Source organism: Mastigoproctus giganteus, chromosome 3 (genome assembly GCF_048544385.1).
Source record: "Mastigoproctus giganteus isolate SK-2022 chromosome 3, ASM4854438v1, whole genome shotgun sequence".
Classification (NCBI taxonomy): Eukaryota; Metazoa; Arthropoda; class Arachnida; order Uropygi; family Thelyphonidae; genus Mastigoproctus; species Mastigoproctus giganteus.
Window position 1 is genome coordinate 211,874,817 of NC_143577.1, and position 25,385 is coordinate 211,900,201.

At 36.5% G+C, this 25,385-nt stretch overlaps 1 protein-coding gene across 1 annotated transcript in view; it reads left to right on the forward strand.

Moving 5' to 3' along the window:
• The first annotated feature begins 1,151 nt into the window (after positions 1 to 1,151).
• The window catches only part of LOC150088657 (triokinase/FMN cyclase-like), a 70,734-nt gene continuing 46,500 nt past the window's right edge, over positions 1,152 to 25,385 (forward strand). The window contains exons 1-5 of the mRNA XM_090370282.1: positions 1,152 to 1,389; positions 13,329 to 13,439; positions 16,034 to 16,218; positions 21,185 to 21,263; positions 22,756 to 22,845. Coding sequence (XP_090226408.1) covers positions 1,179 to 1,389; positions 13,329 to 13,439; positions 16,034 to 16,218; positions 21,185 to 21,263; positions 22,756 to 22,845 — 676 coding nt within the window. The 5' untranslated portion in view covers positions 1,152 to 1,178. The remainder of the gene's footprint in view (positions 1,390 to 13,328; positions 13,440 to 16,033; positions 16,219 to 21,184; positions 21,264 to 22,755; positions 22,846 to 25,385) is intronic.

Consider the following 25,385-nt stretch of genomic DNA (forward strand, 5'->3'; position numbering starts at 1 on the left):
TGACATTGAGTCATTCGTAGATCTGGGATCTACTAGTCTTCATCAAGAAATACTCATACTCCTTCTAACTCAAAGTTGTAGACTTGTATTTAATCTTTTATTTATTTTGTTTTTTTTAATTTTTTAAAAGTTATATTTTATTTTTTTCGGAGTATTTTCTCCTGTAATCGTGATCGTTCTGTTATTGTCCATTGTATCTCATTCTCTTTTTATTATGTCATGCTGTTCTATTGGTTCTGCTGGCGTGTATGCTTGTTTCCAATAAAATAAAACAAAATAAAATTTAAGTTTCAGGGGTGCCGTATGAACTGTTTGACTCGGGCGCTATAGTAGCTAGGAACGGCCCTATATATGGGCATGAGAGACAATCTCTCGTACCGTTAAAATAATAATATGAATTTGTATCCTTGGAAAGCAGCGTAAATCAGTATATATATTTCAGTGCAATTTCTCGAAGCCTTCACCCTTCGCGTGTAGTGAAGTGCATATAATTACTAGGTTTTGCGCATGTAGCATAATGGTATTCACCGCCCTCCCCACACCGGGTGGAAAAGGTTCGGGTTCGAATCCCGTTGATGACGCGAGGAACTTTAATGGGCTTTATCCAATCCGTTGCTGAGTTAGTCGGGCTCAGGCGTAGACAGCAAGGTTTTTCCCCTCAGAAACTGGGTTCTTTTTTTCCAGCAAAACAAGCAAATCGACCAGAGAACACAATTTACACACAATACACATGGGTATATGTAAGAAATTACCTGGTAACCCTAACATAATAGGTTTTTTTTTTTTTAAAACCAGGCGTAGGTTCGAATCCCATCATGTGGCCGATTAGTCGCTCGGGTGGGAGCTGCATGGTTTTATTTTCTGGAAATGAGGGTTTTTGTCTAGTCAGGCAAACTGACTAGACAACCACGCCCGCACCATCAAGTCCCTTTAGACTATGAAAAAATAATTAGTATATTAAATAACTTTCGTCATCACAGATTAAAATACAAATTAAAATGTGTGTTGGACATTATATTTAATTTTGTCAGCCAATGAAAACGTTCTCATAATATTATAAAAAAAAAAAATCCAAAAGATAATTAAGAGATTGAGCATAAAAGGAATGTTTCGTAATTCCGTTTTCTTTATCAGGAAGTGCATTCCAGCAGCCACAAGCTTGTTATTAAAAGTTTAATATGGCTGTTAGAGGTGGTTCGAAAAAGTTATTAAATACTGTAGGAAATTGTGTCAGAGACAGTTTATTAGGTTTCGTAGCAGTTAATCCTGGTCTTCGGCTTCTGGAAGCTGACAATATCATCTGTCGTTACGATATTGAAGATGTGAAAAAAGCTGGCAAAGTCACTTTGGTAACAGGTGGCGGTGCAGGTCACGAACCAGGAGCAGCAGGTTGGTCTACCTCACAATTAGTAGCACAGAGTTATCTTACTTCTCTGTGGCTAGTAGATAACTGTTAGCGGTGTAGTGTGATCTTCTATGAAATAAATTTACGCGCGCACACACGCAAAAGTAAAATAAAGTGTTTCAGAGAATAAAATGCTAATACTTAAAAAAAGTATTTAAACAATTCATTTACGCCGGAGGAGATTTACATTATCGTTCAGCAATTCAGTATAACATGTGACCACGAAACAAGCATACAAATATACTTGTTGATTATTGTTTCAGTAATAAACTGCATTCTTTTTTAAATTATATCTAATAAATCCAAACAACCCGCTTTGAATATAAATGAACTCTTCAAATTACGTAATTATTAGGAACGTTGAGAGTCTGAACGGTCCACCAGATTACACAATATCAAGACCTGGAGTAGCTAATTCGCTTGTTCCGGCCATTCTTTCTATGAGCGCAGTAGTAATAGAAGTAAAAAAAGTAAGGGGAGGGGTGTAGAATATGTTTGTTTTACGTCGGTAAACGATGTAATAGAAACTTTTCCAAATTAGTGAATGGTGCTGCTCAGCAAGTTTGCATAAAGATGCACAAGTAGAACTTTATATACGGAGAATATATTGAATAGTGTGGTTATTAGCAAAATTGAATGTAAATGTAGACAAATTCTAATGGCTGTTTTCAGGCTACTACTGTTGGAAGCACTGTCTCAAAATTTCTTAAGGAGTTTTGCATTTCTGTGACCTCAGGAATTAGTGCTGAATACGGGGTATATATTTGTGACTAAAATTTACCCCAAGGGCTCACATCTGGTGAGTATGGGCTTGGCACACCCAGGGTCTTGAGCTGGATATCATCATTCTCTTTCTTGGTGATTCCCTTCTACTTTTGACTCTCTCTCTCTCTCTCAGGGTAACTTTGGCATAAGCCTCAGGCTTCCTTGTGCCATATAGCTAATAATAATAATAATATTTAAAAAAATCTACTAATGGATATTACAAGAATGATTGCTGTCCTCTTCCTCTCTGCATGTTTATAAATCTGCCTTGGTGAGGGGAAATATGACTGGATTAACTTTATATATGTGTGTGTATATGTGAGGGAGTAAGTTGGAATTCTATTGAAAATTCCACTGAGATTGAAGCAAAACTGGCCTTATTGCCCCTATTAATTTATTACCTTATTGTTATTTCTGCTATTTTTATTACAAATGTTGCCTCTCATCCTGAACTAAAAATCAAAAGGCTATGCTGTTTGCTTTAAAAAAACAGAGGGGTATACATAATATACCCTTGTTGAACAAATAACATATATACCCTTGGCCTTTGATTAATTACCATTTGTTTGTGTATGTGCATTTTACATATGGTATGCCCTCTAATTTTTTTAGTATATTCCAAGTTTTTTCATTACTCTTTTTTTTTTTTTTCATTTCATTTCCTGCTCATTTTTTTTTCTGCATATACTATGGAATTCAACACAAGTATAAATGACTTGAAGTCTCCAAACTGTATGAGAGGGGTAAAGAACTCTGACCCCTTTTGAAATTGTTCTCTGTGCCTTGGCACCAGTCGTGTCCCCTCCCCACTTTCTTGGCTCTGAAAAAGATTATTATTAGCGTTAGCTATGTAGTCCAAGGAGGCTAGAGGCTTTTGTACCAGCCAAAAAAATAATAATAATAAATAAACAAACAATAATAATAAAAAAGTATTACTTCACCTTAGTGAAGTAATACTTTTCCCAACTAACTTGAATTTACCTAAGCTGTCAGCCTCAACTAACCATAGAAGGCAGTTTATTACAGTAATTAACAACTTGCTGCTCTCATGGGTAGCACAGTTAGTAGAATTGCCATCCACCCCGCACTGGGTGGAAAAGACCCGAGTTCGAGTCCTGTCAATGATGTGAGGAATTTTTACGGGCCTTTTTTCACAATGTGGCTGAGTTAGTTGGTCTCAGGTGAGGGTAGCATGGTTTTTCATCCAGCAAACAGAAAATTGGCCACAGAACCCACGTAATTTACAGATAGGATATATGGAGCAATATGGCCTTAGTTGCTGATTATTATTATTATGATTATTATGATTAGCCATATGGTGCAAGGAAGCCTGAGGCTTATGCTGCACCGGCCAAAAAAAAATTTCCAAGTTACCCTGAGAGAGAGAGAGAAGTAGAAAGGAATCACCAAGAAAGAGAAGAATGATGATATCCAGCTCAGGACCCTGGGTGTGCCAAGCCCATACTCACCAGATGTGAGCCCCTGATGTTCCTAAAACCCTACTGCAATGACAACTTTATGGCTAAAAGAAAACTTCCCACAATCCAGTCTAAATCTTTTTCCCCATAATTTGAATTTATTTCCCATAGTTCTGGAATCATTTACATTATTGCAAATTTTGCTTTCGTTCATTTTACTATTCCCTTTCAGAGCCTTATAGACCTCAGTCAGGTTTCATCTGAGATGCGTAATTGAGGTCTATTTGACCATCCTTGCCTGGTTGAAGCAAGCTCTGTAGCCCACATCATTTTGAAGGCTTTCCTGTACAGGTGCCCTTTCAAGATGCTTGATGTCTTCTTTTAGGTGTGGTCTCAATACTTAGATACAGTATTCCAAGTACGATCTTAAAATTGTCTTATAGTGGGATTGTGATCTCCCTATTTCTACAAGCAAATGTTCAGTAAATTGCCGGTAGGACACTGTCCATGGTGCTCAGAGGACTTTGTGTTTGCCCATATTGTAATGTAACTCCGAAATCCAGTTCTTCTGCTGATTTTAATTCAGTCCCACCAAGTGTATAAGTTATTTGGGATTGCAGTTGCTCAAGTGTAGGACCTTGCATTTTATTGCATTAAAACAGCTGCAACTTTTCTGACCATTTTTGAAACTTATCCAAGTCATCCTGAAGGAGTGCTGCCTAGCACTGATCATTAACCATATCCTAATCTTCCAATCTGCAAATTTTGACTCATGCCCTCTATTCTTTCATCAATATCATTTATGAAATTTGGAAACAACAATAGTCACAGAACCAATCCTTGGGGCTCCTCACTTCTAACATTAGCCCCCATCTGAGGAGTAATCATTAATTACAGCCATCTGTTTCCTACCCCTGCAGCCACCTGGCAATCCATCATAGAACCCTATCCATTATCCCAACATTTCTACTTGTATAGTTACCTCTTGGGTATAGATCCAAGGCCAGAAAAAATATTCCTGTGGCTGAAGCAGCAGCTTGGAGGAGTACTAATTAAATAACATAACTCTTGCATCTCTTCCAGCCTTGTGACAGAGGCAAGTGCTTCAGTTTTAATACCCTTGTCCGAGCACTGACATACACCGATGAGCCAAAACATTATGACTACCTACCCAATATGATGTTGGTTCTTTGCATGCAGCCAAAACAGCTCGTACCCAGCAAGGCACGGATGTTACAAGATTTCTAAATGTGTCTTGTGGTATCTGGTACCAACACGTAACCAGCAGATCCTTTAATTCCTGTAAGGTCTCCCTATTGAGACTCCGCAGATCGGAGTTGCTGTTCCAGCACAAACCACAGATGGTCGATGGGATTGATGTCTGGGGAATTTGGAGGCCAGGGCAATATCTGGAAGTCTTCCTCATGTTCTGTGAACCAGTCTCGAACAATCCGGGCGGTGTGGCATGGTGTATTATCCTGCTGAAAGACGGCACTGCCATAGGGGACGACCGTTGCCTTGAAAGAGTGTACCTGGTCAGCAATGATGTTTAGGTAGGTGGTAGATGTCAGAGTGCCTGGCACATGGATGACTGGACTCAGGGTATCCCAGCAGAACATCATCCAAAGCATGACACCACCGGCTTGTTTTCGTCCCATGGCGCATCCAGGTGCCATCACTTCCCCAGGTAAACGATGCATACGTACCTGGCCGTCCACATTTTGTAACAGAAAACGTGATTCATCAGACCAGACGACCTTATCCCAGTCACTCAAGGTCCAGTTTCGTTGCTCGCATGCCCATTGTAAGCGCTGTTGCCAGTGAACCATGGTTAGTATGGGCACTCGGAGCAGCCTGTGGCTACGCAGCCCAATTTTCAGCAGGGTTCAATGTATTATGTGTTGTGACACATTCCTCCCGTCACCAGCATTCCAGTTACCTATGAGTTGCGCCACAGTTGCCCTTCTGTTGCCACGTACCATCCGGGAGAGCCTTCGCTTACCTCGAGCATCGATGAGCTGTGGTCGTCCAACACCTCACCGACGGTTCGTGGGTTCCCCCTTCTCGGACCACTTTTGGTAGGTACTAACCACGGCTGACTGTGAGCATCCCATGAGCCGTGCCGTTTCGGATATGCTCTGGCTCTTTGTCAAACTAGCTTAAGTCCGCTGCCTTTCCCATTTGAAGAATAAGAGTAACACTGATTAATGGAGCTCAGTATCAGGTATTTTTTATACTGTGTCACGACCTGTGCATGTGCCGTAGTTTACCTGCAGTTGCTTCGATTTGCATAACAACTTGCTGGTCATAATCTTTTGGCTCATGACTGTATATCCCTCTTTGCATTCTGGGCTTCATGGCTATTATGTACTCTGGTTACCAAAAGCATAACCAGGAATTTTGAGACCTATGGCAAATATCAGAAATGCACCTTGTTTTCATAAAATAATTATATTATTTAAATTACAATTAAATTATAAAAGTAATTATTATTAGTATTGGTATTAACCATATAGTACAAGGAAGCCACAGCTTTTTGCTGCATCTGCCAAAAAAGAAAAAAAAAAGTAGATAAGGAAATAAAAACTATGCCCTTCCCTCTTTACGTAGGTAACTATCCATTTGACCTTTGAATTGCTTTAAATTGTTAGCCTTAACTACCTTCAGAGGCAAATTGTTCCAGTAATCAACAACTTTCTGGCTAAAAGAATACTTCCTCAATCTAGTCTAAACTCTTCCATGTAATTTGAATTTATGGCCCCTAGTTTTGGTATTCTTTATAACAGTAAAAATTCCACCTTCATTCATTTTACTAAATCCTCTCTAGAGGGGTTAGTAAAATGCCTGGTTGCCAAACTCAGTAGCTCACATAATTGTAGTAATTATAATTCTTTCCTTGGAATGAATTACAATGTATTACAGGATGTACAATTACTACAGGATGTGATGGTAAGGATGTACCGTCAGCCGTTTAATGATCTCACAGTGTGAATTGCCTGTCTTTGGAACCTTTCAAGAAGCTCAGTGTCTTTTTTCAGATGAGGTCTCCTTACTTGGACTCAGTATTCCAAATGTAGTCATATAATTGCCTTGCACAGTGGGATTATGACCTCCTTATCTTTACAGGATACTGTTCAGTTAACTCACTGATAGGAGACCATGGTCTTTTCTGGCCATCTGTTTACACTGCTCAGAATACTTCATATCTGCCCGTATTGCAATTTACAGATCCCTTTCCTGCTATACTGTTTTTAATTCAACCCTATCAAGTGTAAAAGTTATTTTGGGATTGCTATTAAATCATTGTTATTATTAAAATGTTTTAATAACCCCAGGGGCTCATATATGGTGAGTATGGGCTTGGCACACCCAGGGTCCTGTGCTGGATACCATCGTTCTTCTCTTTCTTTGTGATTTCCTTCTACATTTCTCTCTCTCTCTCTCTCTCTCTCTCTCTCTCTCTCTCTGGGTAATTCAGAAATTTTTTTTTTGCCTGATTCAGCATAAGCCTCAGGCTTCCTTGCACCATATGGCTAATAATAATAATAATAATTAAAGAATTTAAATAATTATTAAAACATTGTTATTAAATCATTATCCATGATATTTTTATAATAATTGATTTAGGGACCACACTTGCCATACCTCAGTTCTGTTAGAATTTGCATTAGTAGAGGAGTTGCTGCAAGAAAGAAAGCTTATGCAGCATCAGCCAAAAAAAAAAAAAAAAAAAAAACCCTCCCATTTCATCCCTCCATTCATTCCAAATGCCTGTCCAGCTGAGCCTTAAATTTATTTAGGCTATCAACTTCCACGAAAATAGATGGAAGTCTATTCCACCAATCAACTACCCGCTGGCTAAAGGAAAATTTCCGTACATCTATTCTACAACTGTCTTTCTCAATTTGAATCTATGCCCCCCTCAGGTTCTTAATCTGAGCAAGAGGAAGAATCCCATCAGCATTCAGCTTGCTCACCCCATTCAAGGCTTTATATACCTCAATCAGATTACCTTGCATGTGCCTACTCTCCAGGCAGTGCAATTTGCAGAACTTAATCCTTTCTTCATAAGATCACTCCTTTGTTCCCCTCGCCAATGTTGCCCTTCTTTGTACTTGTTCTAGCAACTCTACATTCTTCCAAAAATGATACCTCCAGACCTGTACACAGTACTCAAGGTGCAGCCTGACCATTGCCTTGTACAACAGGATAATCACCTCTCTGTCACTGCTAGCAAAATTCCTATATATCATTGACAAGACTCCATGACCTGCCCGACCCACCTACACTGCTCAGCGAACTTCATATCTGACTGCACAATTACACCCAAGTCTTTTTCACTTTCCACTTCCCTGAGTGTAGTACCACACAGTTGGTATGTTTCTCTTGGGTTATTACTACCCATATATAGTACTTTGCATTTGTCAATGTTAAACTTCAGTTGCCACTTCTCAGCCCATTTTTCCAACTTATCTAGATCCAGTTGGAGAAGCTTACTGAATTTACTGTCGTTAACAACCCTGCCAACCTTTGTATCATCTGCAAACTTGGACATTAAGCCTGATATAACTTCATCAATATCATTGATGAATACGCAAAATAACAATGGGCCCAGCACCGAACCCTGGGGAACCTCACTAATAACATTCGTCCACGAAGAGCAGTGTCCATTGATTACCACTCTCTGTCGTCTCCCACTCAACCATCCCTTTATCCATTGTAGCAACTTACCCTTAATGCCATACTGCTCCAATTTGTACAGCAGTTTTCCATGTGCAACAGTATCAAAAGCTTTCCTAAAATCCAAGTATATGATATCAAAATAAATTTTTGCATCCAGTTCATTTGTGACCACATCATAGTATCCAATCAGATTGGTCAGACAAGACCTCCCTTTAACAAACCCGTGCTGTGTCTTAACTGTTACTGCAGTCTTGTCTAGATGACCCTGCAATACTTCTTTCACCAGTGATTCCATTATTTTCCCTGGAAGACAGGTAAAAACTAGCAGGTCTATAGTTACTTGTGTTACTTTTTTAACCCCCTTTGTGAATTGATGATACATTTGAATATCTCCAGTCCACGGGGACATCCCCTGAGTCCAAGGAAGCTCTCATAATGGCTAAGGGTTTGTTTACTTCCTTTGCTGCCTTCTTTAATATAACTGGATAGATCCCAATCCCCCCAGGTGCCTTCTTTATGTTTAACTTCAACAATTTTTCATCCACTTTGATCTCAGTTATTAAAAAATCACTTAGCTCCTCCCTGTTAGAGTTTGATAAACCTCTGCCATTCCCTCCTTGAATAAATCCTCATGTGTGAATGTAGATGCAAAATACTCATTAAGTTTATCAGCTACCTGAGCATGATCATCAATAGTCAATCCATCTATGTTAAGTGGTTCAATCTGATTCATCCCTTTCCTTCTAGAGTTCACATAATCAAAGAACTCTTTGCTATTTTTCTTTGCATCTTTTGCCAAAGATTTCTTGTAATCTGCCTTCGCCTGCCTAACCTCCTTTGTGACTTGATTAGACTATTTTATATGTGCCATAGGATTCTGTGTCGCCTGATAATTTATTTGCATCCCATACATTTTTCTTCTCTGCCACAAGCCTCATTAATTCATCTGACATCCATTTAGGTATAAACCTTGAACAGTATTTCTTAGTTGGAATGAAAATCCTAGTAGCTTCCAAAAGTAAGTCCCCGAAGATATAGATTTCAATATTGGTAACATCATCAATTGATCCCACTGTATAGAATTTAAAAACTGTCTGAGACCCCTGTAGTCACCATTATGAAAGCAAAGCCCTTTCCTTTACCCTTAATGGTAGTTACATCTTTAAGTAAATCCCACATCAGTACATTATGATCACTGTCACCCAGTGGTTCCTTTATCTGCAAATTCTTAATGCATGAATAATCACTGCTGATTAAAAGATCAAGAGTATTACTCCCTCTGGTTGCCTCTCGAACATGTTGCTCTAGAAAAGTCATCCAATAAATCCAAAGGTCTTACTAGTGTGCGAGTGACCAACCCACAAGTTCCAGTCAATATCTGGAAAGTTAAAATCCCCCATGATAAGACATTTTGATTTACTGGTTCACTCTATTTCTCTGCACAGTTACTCATTATACTCATAAGATTCATTAGGCCTATAACACACACCTACTCTCATTTTACCTTTCCCATTGTTTATGTCACACCAAACTGACTCAACATTGCATTGTCAATTGGATGCACTTCCATAGATTTTATGTGTTTCTTAACTAACAGCATAACCTCTCCTCCCTTCCTGTCCTGTTTCTCCTTTCTGTACACATTGTACTCCTCACATTCCAATTCTGTACTACTTATGTCAGAGAGACCATGTCTCTGATATCCCAACAATATCCGCCTTTGATGTCTTGACCAGCACTTCAAACCATCAAATTTATTAACTATACTCCTAGCATTGGTGTACATGCAAGTATATATGCACCTGTTTCTACTTTTAGTTACCCTAACACAGCCCATGTATTTACTTGTTCCACTATGACTGCCAACAGTCCTGGAAATCTCCAGCACCTTGCTTTCCAGGCTGCTGCTCATTCTAATAGAAGCAGTACAAGAATCACTTTTGCCTCTGCCTGCGGCTACTGTTAACCTTTTAGTCTGTGTAACCCCCAAACTAGCAGTTTTCCGACCCACCTAACACTGCCTCGATAGCATCAGCAAATATTCTTGCACCCTTTCTATTGAAGTGTACCCCATCCCTGTAGAAGCAGTCCTTCCTAGTAAAAAGCACAGACCATGCTGAAAACTCTATTCCATGAGCCTTGCACACTCTCCCTACGGCCAAATTGATTGACAAGGCTCTCATCATATACTCTCTTCTGCCATGTCTGGGCAGAATTACAGACACTTTCACATTCAATCCTAACTCGTGACTTTTTTTCAACATTGATCTGTACTTGTTGAGTAAATCTGCAGATCTCTTACCCTTCATGTCATTAGTTCCAAGGCAGTAAAGATCTCTCAGTATACCATGCTGTCAGGTGGTGTCAAAGCCTTTTATATAACTATTGAAACCATTACTAGATGTTTGTGAATAACAAAGGCATTACAAATGGCAAATTCAGCCTTAACCATAAGATCCAAGCATGACCTGTTTTGACGAAAGCCATATTGACTATGGCTCATTAACTGTTCGGACTCAATGATCCAGACGAGTCTACTGTGAACAATTTTTTCTAGGATTTTGCTGAGACAGCTTGAGAGGGATATTGGTCTATAGCTATGGGAATTCGTTGGATCTTTTCCAGGCTTTAGGAACACAAAATCAGTAGAATTATGCCAAGGAGATGGATAAACATTTTCTAGAAAAATTTGGTTATAAAAGACCAGGAGAAGGTGCAAAGCTTTGTCATCAAGATGTTGTAACATGATATAAGAGATCCCATCTGGTCTGGCAGAACCATTGTGAGCTGTTCCAATGGCATGCAAGAGTTCAGGTATTGCAGAGGTTTGTTATATGGCAGAGGAGGGCAGTTCGAAAGTTAATAGAACGCTGTTCTGCAGTGTTTTTAATTCTTTGGAATGATGGAATATAAGCTGAATGTGCTGAGACTTCGGCAAAAGTGTTGCCCAAAGCATTTGCAATATCTAAAGGACTAGATATTGTCTAAAAGTTGTCTAATTTGGTTATAAAAGTCCAGGAGAAGGTGCAGAGCTTTGTCATCAAGATGTTGTAACATGATATAAGAGATCCCATCTGGTCTGGCAGAACCATTGTGAGCTGTTCCAATGGCATGCAAGAGTTCAGGTATTGCAGAGGTTTGTTATGTGGCAGAAGGAGGGCAGTTCGAAAGTTAATAGAACGCTGTTCTGCAGTGTTTTTAATTCTTTGGAATGATGGAATATAAGCTGAATGTGCTGAGACTTCAGCAAAAGTGTTGCCCAAAGCATTTGCAATATCTAAAGGACTAGATAGATCTCCCCCATTCCAGGAAAGGATTGGAGAAGGTATGGTAGGAAACTTACTAGAAAGTTGTCTAATTTTTTTCCATATTATTTTGGTGTCAGTGTTTTTGTTAATGCTTGTTGCAAAACAGGTCTAGGATTCTTTCTTGACTTGCCTTTGTACGAAACGTGCTTTTGCTTTTGACTTCTTATAATTTATCAGATTGGCTGTCGTTAGGTATTGCCGAAACAAATTCCAGGCTTTATTTTTTGCTTTTGTGAATTCCTCGTTCCACCAATAATTATAATGCTTTTGGCCCAGGGGATTTGATAGTGGTATTGTGTCTTTAGCCACATTTAGGAGATGCAACGTGATGTATTCTGTCACATCATCAATAGAATGGAGACAGATTTTTTCCTCGTCGAAAGATATTGATGACTGAAATTTTGCCCAGTTTACTCAGGCAAATTTCCATTTTCTGCAGGGTTGAGCTAGAGGAGTCTGTGCTATTAATAGGTTGCATACAATTGGGAAGTGATCACTGCCCATAGGATCATTAATAACATACCACTCTATCACCTGCTTTTACATCGGAGGGTAAGTTGGGCGTATTGAAGGTAAGAATAATATTTCTGGTAGGTGTCAGTTGATTATCATTTTTAATCATTATTCTTTTGCTTCAATTACATTCTATTGATATCTATTTCCTCCTCGGTGACATTTAATAAATCCCAACTAGATATGACACCCTTAGATGAATTTAGGGTTGCATGGGGAGATATATTTTTTTTAATGGCAGCAAAGCTTGTTAGTTGTAAAAGCTTTTCAGAATGTCTTTGATTTGTGGTTTCTATTAGTAAGTCTCCTGATTGCAGTCTCTTCGCTGTTTTGGGAGATCCTGCAATACCCTCCACATGTTTCTGTATAACAAAGGGAGACAATTTACTCATAGGCCGGTTACTAAGAGAGTGGAAGATTAAGAAAGATGGGCAGGGTTGCTCCATCCGATCAGTCTTTTGTCTCTTTGGGTTGTCATTTTCCATGTCAACATGGTCTTTATTTGCCATGTTTGCTCCTTTTTGCCCTTGGCAAGAGGACTTTTCTGCCAAGGTTTCCGGCCCCACCACGGGGAGGCAGGAACAGTGCCGCAAGGAGGCCAAGCAGTTAGAAGGGTTAGTTCGTTAGTAAAGAATGTAATATATATAACAAAAAAAAGAAAGGTGAATTTCCTTTCTCTGTTCTATTTCGAGATCTTCCAAGTGTAGAACTGATTTATAAAAAACTGCTGATAGAAAACGATATAACTTAAGAGGAACTTTTATCTCTGAGAAAAATCACTATTTAAGTCACAATAGGAACATTGGCTTGGCACCCGGGGCCTTTTGAGTTGTCATTTAAAAACTTTTACAATAAATTTTTCCATATTAGCCATCAACTGATTTATTTCAAATTATTTTAGGAATGTAATCCTCCAGTAACATCCTTTCTTAATTTATTTTTCCCCTCTTCCTCTTGATCGTTGCTATATGTATGGTACTAGTTTTCTTTTATTTGCTTCTTACTTGGTCTGGCCATTCTCCTAACATATTCTTAATTTATATATTTCAGTATGCATTATATTCTGGCAACATGTGGTTGGAAATGACTTCTGCTGATTTATCTTATTGTCTTATTGTCTTTCTGCCTTTATTCTTTTCTTTACTGTTGATTGAACTTATCTTTTATTTTTCACTGTGTGTGTGTGTGTACTATTTTATTATTATTCTTTTATTTATTTATTTATTTTTGTCTTAGGCTATGTTGGGCAAGGAATGCTAAGTGTTAGTGTCCAGGGTGCTGTGTTTACTTCACCTCCACCAGCTACAGTTCTGACAGCAATCCGTGTTGCAGCAGTTGGCAACAAAGGTTAGTAGTTAATGAAAAAATAAAACAATTTGTATTCTCACCCATAACAGAACAGAGAGTAATTATATTCTTTAAAAATTGTTACACAGGTATTTACAACAGCTTTACACTTTGTTAAACTGATATTTATTAACTGTTGCTTAAAGTTAGTGCTTGTATATAGTAAAGTAAGCTATTGTAAATTATTAAGCTGTTTAAAGTAAGGTATCGTGTGCAGGTTTGAAGTATCATTAAACAGCCTGAATAACAGAATGGCAACCTTTCTAATCTGGAGCACCAAATTTGCTCTGATGCAGAGCCTCATGCCAGCAATAAATTTTCAAATAAAAAGGTGCATGCAGTACTCTCCCATTACATGGGAGAGTACTGCATGGGAGAGTAGAAGGTGAAAAGGTGTATATAGTACTCTCCCATGTAATGGGAGAGTACTATATACACCTTTTCACCTTCTACTGCTCTTTAAGGCTAGAGGAGTAGCCTTAAAGAGTAGTAGAAGCAGGGCCATTGATGAAATATGAAAAACAGCCATTTTCATAGCTGTTTTTCATATTTCATCAATATTTTGATAGATAACAATGAATTTTTTTTTGCAGTGTTTGTGAAGTAATGGTTTATATATAAGTTTAAAACCTGCACACATGCTTGCCTTTTAGAACCTTCTACCTTTTTTTTTGCATGGTATTAGAAAGAATGAAAATTTTTTAAAAAGGTTAAACTAAATGTATCTCAAGTATTATAATGATGATAAATTTAATATTAACATAATAATAATGTTGTCATTAATGAAATTATTGATAACATTGAACACACATGTACACACACAAAAAGGACACTAATAGTGTTCATCCACTTTCCTTACCATACAGCAGTACAGAAAGTGAATGAAAAATTTAAAAAAGCTAAGCAGAGTGTGCAAATGGCTTAACACTGACTGCAAGGAGCAGCCAAACTACCTTCAGAACTGCTAGTTAAATATAAAATTAAAAAAACATTACTTGTGCCAGAAGCAATTCCTAGAATTTAGTCTCTTTCAAGATCAGAAATCAAGAGGAAGGAGGGTTATTTCTGGTTTATTCCTTCCATACCTTAAAAAAAGAGTGATATATGAGAGCATTATAGATGTTAAAAAGTGTATGACACTTCATAGAATTGACCAATGGAACTAGAAGAAAAGTGTTAAAAGCGGGACAGTACTATAAACAGAAGTGTTGTTACGGGAGTTAAGTGTGTATAAAACTATCTACATTTTTTGTTGTTTCTTATTTTATTTTTTATTGCCACAAAACCAAATTGATTTAAATAATAATGCACATATAGATTTAAGATTTATTACAAAACTGAATAAATATAAACAGGGCACTTAAGGACATAGGTACTATGGGTCATAGAATTTTTAATTATTATATGTATTTTATATATATAAAATGGACCATGCAACAGTGTTGTGTGGTCTGTCGTGGTAGCTGACATGGTTACAAGTGGAATAGTGTGTTCAAAAAGAAAGGTGACCCATGGTTGAAACTGACATAACATAATGTTATGTCAGTTTCATGTTACTAAATGTTATGTTATTAAAGAGAAACCATTAGCAGTTTTATCCTTCATATGAATAATTAATGTAAGTTGTGGTGGTAATTTAACAAGTTTGATAAAGAGTAACAGATGCATCAGTCAAAGATGGTTATGTATGGCCTTAACAAGTTGAGGGTTATAGCCATGGCTGCATCCAGATAGTTTTCTGGGAGCGGGGGAATAGTATAATGATGATAACTTATGTAGTTAACAAAAATTGAAAATTAACTTGAAATTAGCTGAAAATTTTAACCACTCGCTATGCAGTTTACATAATTTGTGTGTGAGTAGCAGAGTGGTTATAATCACTATCCTCCGCACACGCTACATGAAAAGACCTTGGTTTGAATTCTGTCGGTGATACGGGGAACGTTTATGGGCTTTTTTCATTCCTGCTGAGTTAGTCGGTATGGATAGCAAAGTCCTTCCTCCCCAAAAAAGAACTATCTGGTTTTTTTGTTCAGCAAAACAGGAAAAATCAACCAGAGAACAGAAACAATTTATGGACATAATACATATGGTTAGATGAGGCCATTCTCATGTGTTGCTAATATGAATTTTTTTTTTTTAATATCATTTACATGCAACATGAATAGTTACCATACACTGACTTCATTGACGCTGTGTATATCACAAAGATGCATAGTGTTTGCTCCAATTTACTCAGGCTCTAGGGGAGCAATCAACCTACAGCTTACATTTAAATACAATAAAATGAAACAAACAACCCTAGACTCAAGCATCAGTAGTATACAAACAGCAGCAGTGAGATGAAGGTGCTTATCAATCTTTAGTTTACTTTCTTGTTTATCTTTATAAATAAACGAGAATTACATATTTTAAAAATATGTAACTCTTAATAATGAGTGAATTAATACATATTTTACTTATGATGTTATTTTTATTTTATCATATTATTTTTTAAAAATCATTCTGTATTGATTATGTTTAGCAAGATGGCAAGAATCAAGCATAATTTATGAAATGATATATGAAAGCTTACCTTGTTTTGTATTTTTCAGCTGGAACGTTAGTAATAGTTTTGAGTTATACAGGAGACCGTCTTAATTTTGGTTTAGCTGTAGAAAGAGCTAAAATTGAAGGTCTTAAGGTTGAAATGATTGTTTTGGGAGAAGATTGTGCACTTCATGGTGGAGATAAAAGTGCTGGCAGAAGAGGACTTTGTGGAGCAATATTAGCATATAAGGTAATTTTTGAGAATGATGAATTTGCCATCTTAGAAAACATTCTTCAGTTAAAAAAAATGGGAGGAATTTTTGCAAGACATGGTTAATATCATATAATGTTGTTCCTATGACTTAAACAAATCTTGGTATGGAGAACTTTTTTAAGTCTTTCTCAAAGTTCTGGGCAGGATATGTGTTTTGGAATCATCTGCCAAGAATTTCATCAGTATATGTATTTTGCTAGTTCCATTTGGAATGTAAATCCTAGTACACATTTTCAGTTAACTTTAATAAATACAAATAGATTTACATCCTACATTCTCTATAATTATCTTAAAACAGTAGAGTATGGATAATTCAAAATTACTTAATTTGTAATATTTGACTATTTCAATTTTGTATTTTTTGCTCTCCGAACCTCCTGTTCTATACAGTGATATAAATTAGCTTTAAATTCAAAGTTTAGAGCTTATATTGTCACACTAATAATTTGTTGTACTGTGTATAAAAATAATGCACTTCTTAAATTTCCATTAAAAACAAGTGTTAAAATAACTTATGTTTCCCTTCATAATGTGAAACGAACTTCCAAAGGTTGTTTATATATTCTGCTCTATTTAATACTTGTTTCCCTTCTGAGAATTTAAAAATCTCATTAAAAAAAACAGAATATAAGCTTCACAGTACTGTACTTAATATAAACAGTTATATTAAGGTTAATCAGGCCGCCGTAGTCTAGTGGTCAGGCGCGCGGGTGCATAAGTACACGTGCCCTGAGTGACCGGGGTTCAAGCCCATGACTGCTGAATACGGTGCTGTTTCTTGTATTCTGTCTATCTTGTGAACTCCTCTGACCGTTTGGTCGTCCCGGAGTATAAACAGAAAATTTATTTATTTATTATCAGTGACTAGGATAAACGTGAGGAAGGCAAGGAAAAATGCATTTGATATGTTTTCTCATATAATTATGTATTAAGATGTACTTTAATGGTTTATATATGTATATAATTGGTCACAAAAAAAAGTGAAGTTTAAAGAGAAAATATAAATTACAACAAAAGGTATCTATTACCTTTGCTAAAACCATATTTTCAGCAGAAATCACAATTGCAGAATTATTCCCAGTTAAAAATCCCACGCTAATTTTGTATCCTTAAAACAGAAAGAAATACAAAATGGATAATTGAAAGTTTGGGTAATTCATTATGCCCCCTTCAAATTTGAATTATAAGCAAGCTGCGCTGTAACTTGTTTAAACATTAATTTATTATATATTATCAAAGCCATCTTTGAATATTTTGCGATATTGGTCTTGAGTTTTACATCTACAAAGATAAATCATATATCATTTGAAAAGTTTCAATCAGGAATAGAGTTTATGATATTAACCAGTGTTTGTTTAAATATAAAATTAAGTAATTGATGCATTTCTATAACTGATTGTAAATCAAGATATTATTAGCATAGAAGAATTTTATGTATGTTTTTTTCACTTCAGGTGAAATACAAATATAGACTTTTTTTTTTTTTTTTTTATCTCTCTAACTATTTCTTGATTCTTTTGGAAGAAAAATTGAATTAAGTGATACAAATGAGAGATTTTAATAAAAAAGAATGTCACTATCAATGGAATTTACTTGTTAAATAAAATAATCAAACCTTAAACTGGAACTGTATTTTTGAACTTTATAACCAACCTTGGATCAGGGGAAGTCCCCACAGACTGGAGATGTGCAAATGTATCCCCAATGCACAAAGGGGGATCAAAGGGTGATACAAGTAATTACAGACCTGTTAGTTTAACTTCTGTTCTGGGGAAAAATAATGGAGCCACTGGTTAAAGAAGCATTGCAGAATCATATAGACGAGACTGCAGTAATAATTCAGACACAGCATGGGTTTGTTAGGGGAAAGTCTTGTGTGACAAATTTGATTGGATACTATGATGTGGTTACAAAGGAACTGGATGCAAAAAATAATTTTGATATCATATACTTGGCTTTCAGGAAAGCTTTTGATACTGTTGTGAATAGAAGACTACTGTACAAATTGGAGCATTATGGTATTAAGGGCAAGTTGCTAAAATGGATAAAAGGGTGGTTGAGTGGGAGAAGACAGAGAGTGGTAATCAATGGACGCTGCTCTTCGTGGACTAATGTTATTAGTAGAGTCCCCAGGATTTGGTATTGAGTCTGCTGTTGTTTTGTATATTTATAAATGATATTGATGAAGGTATATCAGGCTTAATGTCCAAGTTTGTGGATGATACAGATGATGGCAGTGTGCTACTGCAGCAGGATCTAGAAAAGTTGGGCAGATGGGCTGAGAAGTGGCAACTGAAGTTTAACATTGATAAATGTAAAGTACTGCATATAGGTAGAAGTAAATCCAGAGAAACATAGCAACTGTGTGGTACTACACTTAGGGTGGTAGAAAATGAAAAAGACCTGGGAGTAATTGTGCAGTCATGAAGTTTTCTGACAGTGCAGATAGGCTGCCAGAGCAGGTCATGGGGTATTGTCAATGATATACAGGAATTTTGCTAATAGCAATAGCAAAAGGAGGTGATTATCCTGTTGTATAAGGCAATGGTGAGGCCATGCCTTGAGTACTGTGTGGAGGCCTCATTTTAGGAAGGATCTAAAGTTGCTAGAACAAGTACAAAGAAGGGCAACAAGATTGGTGAGGGAAACAAAGGGATGCTCTTATGAAGAAAGGCTTAAGTTCTGCAAATTACAGTGTCTGAGACTAGGCACCTGCAAGGTGATCTGATTGAGGTGTATAAGGCCTTGAATGGGTTGAGCAGGCTCAATTCTGATGGGATTCTTCCTCTTGCTCAGATTACGGACTTGAGAGGAAATAAATTCAAATTAAGGAAAGACAGTTGAAGAATAGATGTGGGGAATTGGTGGAAAAAAATTATGTCCACCAATGGAATAGAAAGATTTGACAACAGCTTCAGCCAATTTTACATTAAAAAAAAAAAAAAAAATCATAAAACCATTAAAAATATAGGAAAACACTGTATTGCTAAAAGATTTATGAGCTCACTAGTATACAGTAATTCTTTGAACAACATGCACCTGCATAGTTTGTTTTCAAATAAAACAATTTTTTTTCTCAGGGAAAATTTTTCACGTAAAAATGGCCATTCCTGTTGACAAAAAATTGGGTGGTAGATTATTTTGTGGAGTAGTATAAGTTGATGAGAATACTGTATGCACAAGCAGATGAACACATGAAGTACCATTTATCTGTCTCAGTCCACTGTTTACTGTTATGTCGGACTATAGTCATTTTATGCAGTTAATGATTTTTCCAAGCATAAATATTATTATTCCATATAATGAATGGAAAGTGTGCACAAAGTGATACCAATGCTTTTGTAAGTAAAAAACAAAGAACATCTTTCACATTAGAAGAGAAAACTTGAAGTAATAGAGCATATAGAGAAATATGGCCTATTACTTCAATATCACAAATTGCATACAGAATGCAATTGTGATATTACCCACAATGAATATTAAAGAGTCAACTTTACATTAAAATTTTGCTTACAAGGCAAGAAAATTATAGAACATTGCCAATGTATTATACCACCTAGAGGTTGTGTGTGTGTGTGTGTGTGTGTGTGTGTGTGTGTGTGTGTGGCTCAGCCACATGTGGAATTACAGATTTGAAAAAGCAGAGGGCATGCATATCTCTCTTTAAAAAATACAGATTTGTAAAAGCAGAGGACATGCATATCTCTCTTAAAAAAAAAATTCTCACCCCAAATTTTTCTGAAAGATGAAGATCAAGAAGGATTCACTAAAAAATATGGCCATCATCTCCACTTAATTAATTCTAGTTTAGTAGTAGTTTCCTTGTTAGAAATTTCACCTAAACAATTTTTTCCCCGAAATTGTGAGCTCTCTGTTGGTTGCAAAATTTTGACTGAAATAAGTGCCATGAATAGATATTTATTTCTGTAATGAATTGCTTAGTGTCTAAGCAGAGCACTGCTTGTTTTCCCCAATTTTTTATTTTTTTTAGTAAATTGAAGTAGTTTTTCCTTTAATCTTTAACAGCATTATTGGACTAAGATATTTTAAATATTGGCATATATTTTGGAATAAGTTGTATATTACTAGAGAGAGATCAAATTTACTTTTGTTTTCTTCTTGGTTTCCACTCATATTCAAAACAGGGATGAAACTTAAAAAAGATGAAAATAGCACAGAAAAAAATGCAATCTCTCTCTCTCTCTCTCTCTCTCTCTCTCTTATATTAAAAGGGATTGTTAAAATCAGCTTGCTGTTGTTAAATATCTAGTGGAAATTCTGATTAAGGGATAAGCCCTTAAATTACTCTTTGTCAAATTTACATACTTCAAATCAGTGGCAGACTGGGTCTAAAAATATTGGTTGCCAGGAGACAAAGGGGGCCCACCCACAACTATTATATTTTCAAGCTACTAAAAGGTCATTAACATTTTTAACATATTGTCTAATGTTATTGCAAGGGAGTCCACTTGCCATCGGGCAAGCTGACACCCTGACCAGTCCGCTACTTCAAATATCATCAAAACAAATGTGTCATATCTTTTATAGATAAACTTTTGTAGAGTTATATAAAATAGCCCATTAATTAATGACCTATAAAATAATCCAAATTTTCAATTTCTAATGATGTAATTATATCTTATAACAGGGCCGTGCAAATGGGGGGTGCATTGGATGTGCCGAACCAGGGCCCTCGATCTAGGGGGCCATGGTGCAGAGCATCAATCAAAGTCTCAATAAAAATAAATGAGGCCCATTAACCTCTTCTGCATCTGGGTCCCCAAGTATCTTTGCATGGCCCTGTCTTCTAATCTTGGGATATGTAGTAGAGAAGAATTTGAATTATTTCTGTGGGCATCCTGCAATGTACAGATACTACCTGTAAATCTGTAGCAGTTTGCCTTTGGATTATATGAAGTCAACAGCATTTTATATTATTTAGATAGCAGGAGCTATGGCTGAAAAAGGATTCTCGCTGGAGGAGATTAAACATACCATCGAGAAGGCTGCTGGAAATATGGGTAAGTAATTTAAGCAAAATTTATAGATGACTTTTTCTGAAATACCAAACTTTATCTAAATAATTTAGGAGTGACAGTTTTATGTTGAAGGGAGAAGGTAACTTAAACAAATAGCATTTATATATTTCATTGCTACTAAAATTGGTGAGGATGTCTACCAACAAAAAAAAAAAAAAAAAAAACACTTGTGACTTTTATAATATGCAGAGGCCCTAATCACACAGTTAGTCATTCTTGATAAAGGTATCTTATTAATTTGCTTTAATTTATGTTTAGTAATTTTATATTGTTAAAATGATGTGCTACATAGGATGGGGAATTCCATTTGAATAGCAGTACAGTGGATTCCGCTTATTTGGGCCACCGGTTAATCGGGGCAGCCGTTTATTTGGGGCAAATCTTAAAAAACAAAAACCAATCGAGAAAATAGCCAGGGTTTACTTCGCTTAATTGGGACAAAATGCCGTTTAATCGGGGCAGGAGACCTCAGCACTGGAGATTACCCTACGATTGTCTCCGACCGTACCACGTAGTTCGGTCGGATTTCTGGAGGTCACGACCATAAAACAATAAAAACAATTAGCAGTCACCTGTTTATTGAGCTTTTCTGTTAGTGCAATAAACGGACAGTAAACTCGATCTTATTGAATTTGCGGTAATACCGACAGCTGGAATTCTGTGGGTTATTATGGTAAAATGTGTTTGCACTTCCATGGAATCTTCAATCATATAAAAAAAATTATTTTCAGAATCTTCTCTTCATTCCTATTTTTAAAGCTTCCTAATTTGTTCTCACTTGAGCGTGTTGTGTTACTTGCAATTTGTGTGTGTGCCCTGTTCTTTGTTATTGATTGCTTATCTTTTTACTGTTTTAAATTTCAGCCCCCACCAACAAATGTCAGTGAACAGAAATGTCAACTAGTTTAGTTAGTATGTACATATTACAGTACGTATTAATTATTCCGATCATCACGTATATTCTTCCGATTTGCACGTATCATTTAATTTTTTAATTGGTAAGGTAATAAAGGGTAAATTTGTGCTTAATATATCTTTACTTTTATAGCCTCTGGATAATATTCCTCCTATTTTCGCTAATTAGAATCGCTGTTTAATAGAATTAAAATTCAATTCACAAACGTGATTACAATGACTGGCGCTTACTACACATCGTATAGTGAACGGTACTTTACTATGGTGAGTTCGTCGTAACGTGATTTGATTGTACAGTGAACTAACTGTAAAGGGGGGGGGGTAAATTGTATTTTTAACTACTTACGTGAAACTTCGGATAATTGGGGCAGCCGCTTAATCGGGCCAAAATGCACTAGTCCCGATGTGTCCCAAATAACCGGAATCGACTGTATTATATTATCAGACATTGTTTTACAAATGTTTTAAATTCACAGTATAAAATCATGCATCATTTTAGATAAATATTATGAGAGTTTATGCTGTGTTGAAATTTTACTTCTAACAATTTTCATTCTAGGTACCATAGGAGTCAGTCTTACATCCTGTAGTGTTCCAGGTAGTGGAGCTATGTTTCAGCTTGGTCCTGATGAAATGGAATTAGGATTAGGTATGGTGCCCTTGAGAAAGAGAGAGAGAGAGAGAGGACATTTTCATACTTTTTATTTGAACTTAAAACTGTTTACGAACAAAATAGCAATGCAGTTATTTACATTAAAAAGCTATTTATGTGTAGGCAGGTTTCAAATGAAGTGTTTTCCAGATGCAGGATTCAGGATCATCATTCCTATGAATAGGCATTGGAATTTTTAATTTTAATAATTTTAAAGCAGAAAGAATGACCTTAACTAAACATTTTTTAATCACTGTGTTGTTATACAAGGTATTTAAAATTAATACAACTCTTAATACAAGAGGGAGTGTCAACGGGGGCAGTTTTCCCATGGCCTGGACTGGGGAAGTTGTCAGCCCCTGGTATGCCATGTGTAGGGGAGCTAGAATTGGAGTCTGCCCCCCCTTTCCACAATGAAAGGCCAGCTGGTCCAATGTGGCATTTTTACCAAGGCCTGTGCTGATTTATGACACCCCTTTTCACAGATGTTTTCCATTCAGTAGTGTGCAATTGCTTACATGTGTAAAATATGCTGTCATACCAAATCAATGTATGCAATAGTTCAGTAATGACAAATCACAGGGACCAACTGAGGTTTTATTTGGTGCTGGCAACAGACATTTTCCATTTTTCTAATCGAACTTTTTGGTTCTACTCAGAATTCGATTTTAGAAGCAGTTAGAGGATACTGGAACATAACTTAGATATGGTAAACAAACAAAACACTAGACCTGAAATTGAAACTGAAGCTTTAAGTGTTTGAATAAAAATCAAGTTGATTCAACACAATGCAATGCTTAGCATTTTCTATATCGTTCTTTGGTTCATATATTAATTTTAAAATTTGTCAGTCATAGTATATATATTATATACCCTCCCACCTAAAAATTTTGAACAGTGTATAACAACAGTTTTTGTTATTTTTTGAAATTAGTCATGACAGTGTAAAGTTTAATATAAAAAACAATCTCAAAGTATTTTGAAATTGTTTTTTAATATTAAAAAACAATCTCAAAAATTTTAAAATTTTTGAGATTGTTTTTTAAAAATTGCATTTAAAAATTTTCAGCAAAAAATATCAAAATTATTAATATTAACAACTATACTGATTTTTCATCAAAATATCCTCCACGAGATTTTATCACCTTGCACAGACGTTGCATTCTCGCAATTAATTTTATAATAGTCTTGACTAATGTTATTCCAAATGATCTACAGGTTTCCCATCAATTTTGTGAAGATGGGCAGACTTCACGGACTTGATAGTCCAGATGATCCCATAAACTCTCTATTAGATTTAAATCAGATGATTGGGGGGGGGGGGCACATCATAATTTACAATATCTCTTCCTGTTGTTAAGTTTCTAGAAAGTCCCTGTACAGCTAAGAAATTTTATATTACAAGACACTGCATTGTAATATAATATTTCTTCCACAAAGTTGGTGTCCAGATGATATTGCATTATGTTCAAAAATGTTTTTATCACCTTCTTTTCTTAAAATTCCTTCAGTTCTGATAGTCACCCACCCCAGAAAAACAGAAGCAACCTCAGATCATGATAGAACCACCACCATGCTTGCTGTAGGTACTAAACAATGTGGCACCATTTTTGGTTCAGTTGATCGCCTCAGATAAACTCTATGCTTGGAACCAAAAATTTCAAATTTGGATTCATCTGTCTACAGCACGTTTTTTTCACTCTTTGGTTGTCCAACGTTGATGACTCTTTGCCCAAGCTAAGTATTTTTTCAATTTTCTAGTTTTAATAAGGGACTATTGGACCTCTAAATGACCACAAAGTCCTGCTTGTTTAAGATGAAGTTTTACAGTGGATGGACACAAGAGTTTCTCTGTTCCTATTGTTAACAGAAGAGACTGCTTCTACAGGGATGGGATACACTTAAATAGAAAGGGTGCAAGAACGTTTGCTGATGCTATTGAGGCAGTGTTAGGTGGGTCGGAAAACTGCTAGATTGGGGGGGGATACAAGGACTAATAGATTAACAGTAGCCACTGGCAGAGGTGAAAGTGATTCTTGCACTGCTTCTATTGGAATGAGCAGCAGCCTGGAAAATAAGATGCAGGATATTTCAAAGACTGCTGGGAATCATTGGGGTACAAGTAAACACATGGGTTGTGTTAGGGTAGCTAAGAAAAAGAACAGGTGCATGTATACTTGCGTGTACACCAATGCTAGGAGTTTAGTAAATAAATTTGATGAATTTGAGGTATTGCTCAAAACATTAAAGGCAGATATTGTTGGGATATCAGAGACATGGTGTCACACAGATATAAGGAATGCAGAACTGGAATTTGGGGAGTACAACGTCTATAGAAAGGATAGACAGGATAGGAAGGGAGGAGGGGTTATGCTATTAGTATTGGATGATTGTTTTCTACATCAGCATGTTTGGGAGGCAACTAGAGAGAGTAATACTCTTGATTTGATTATCAGTAGTGATTCTTCATGCATTAAGAATCTGCAGGTAAATGAACCACGAGGTGGCAGTGATCACAGTGTGCTGAAGTGGGATTT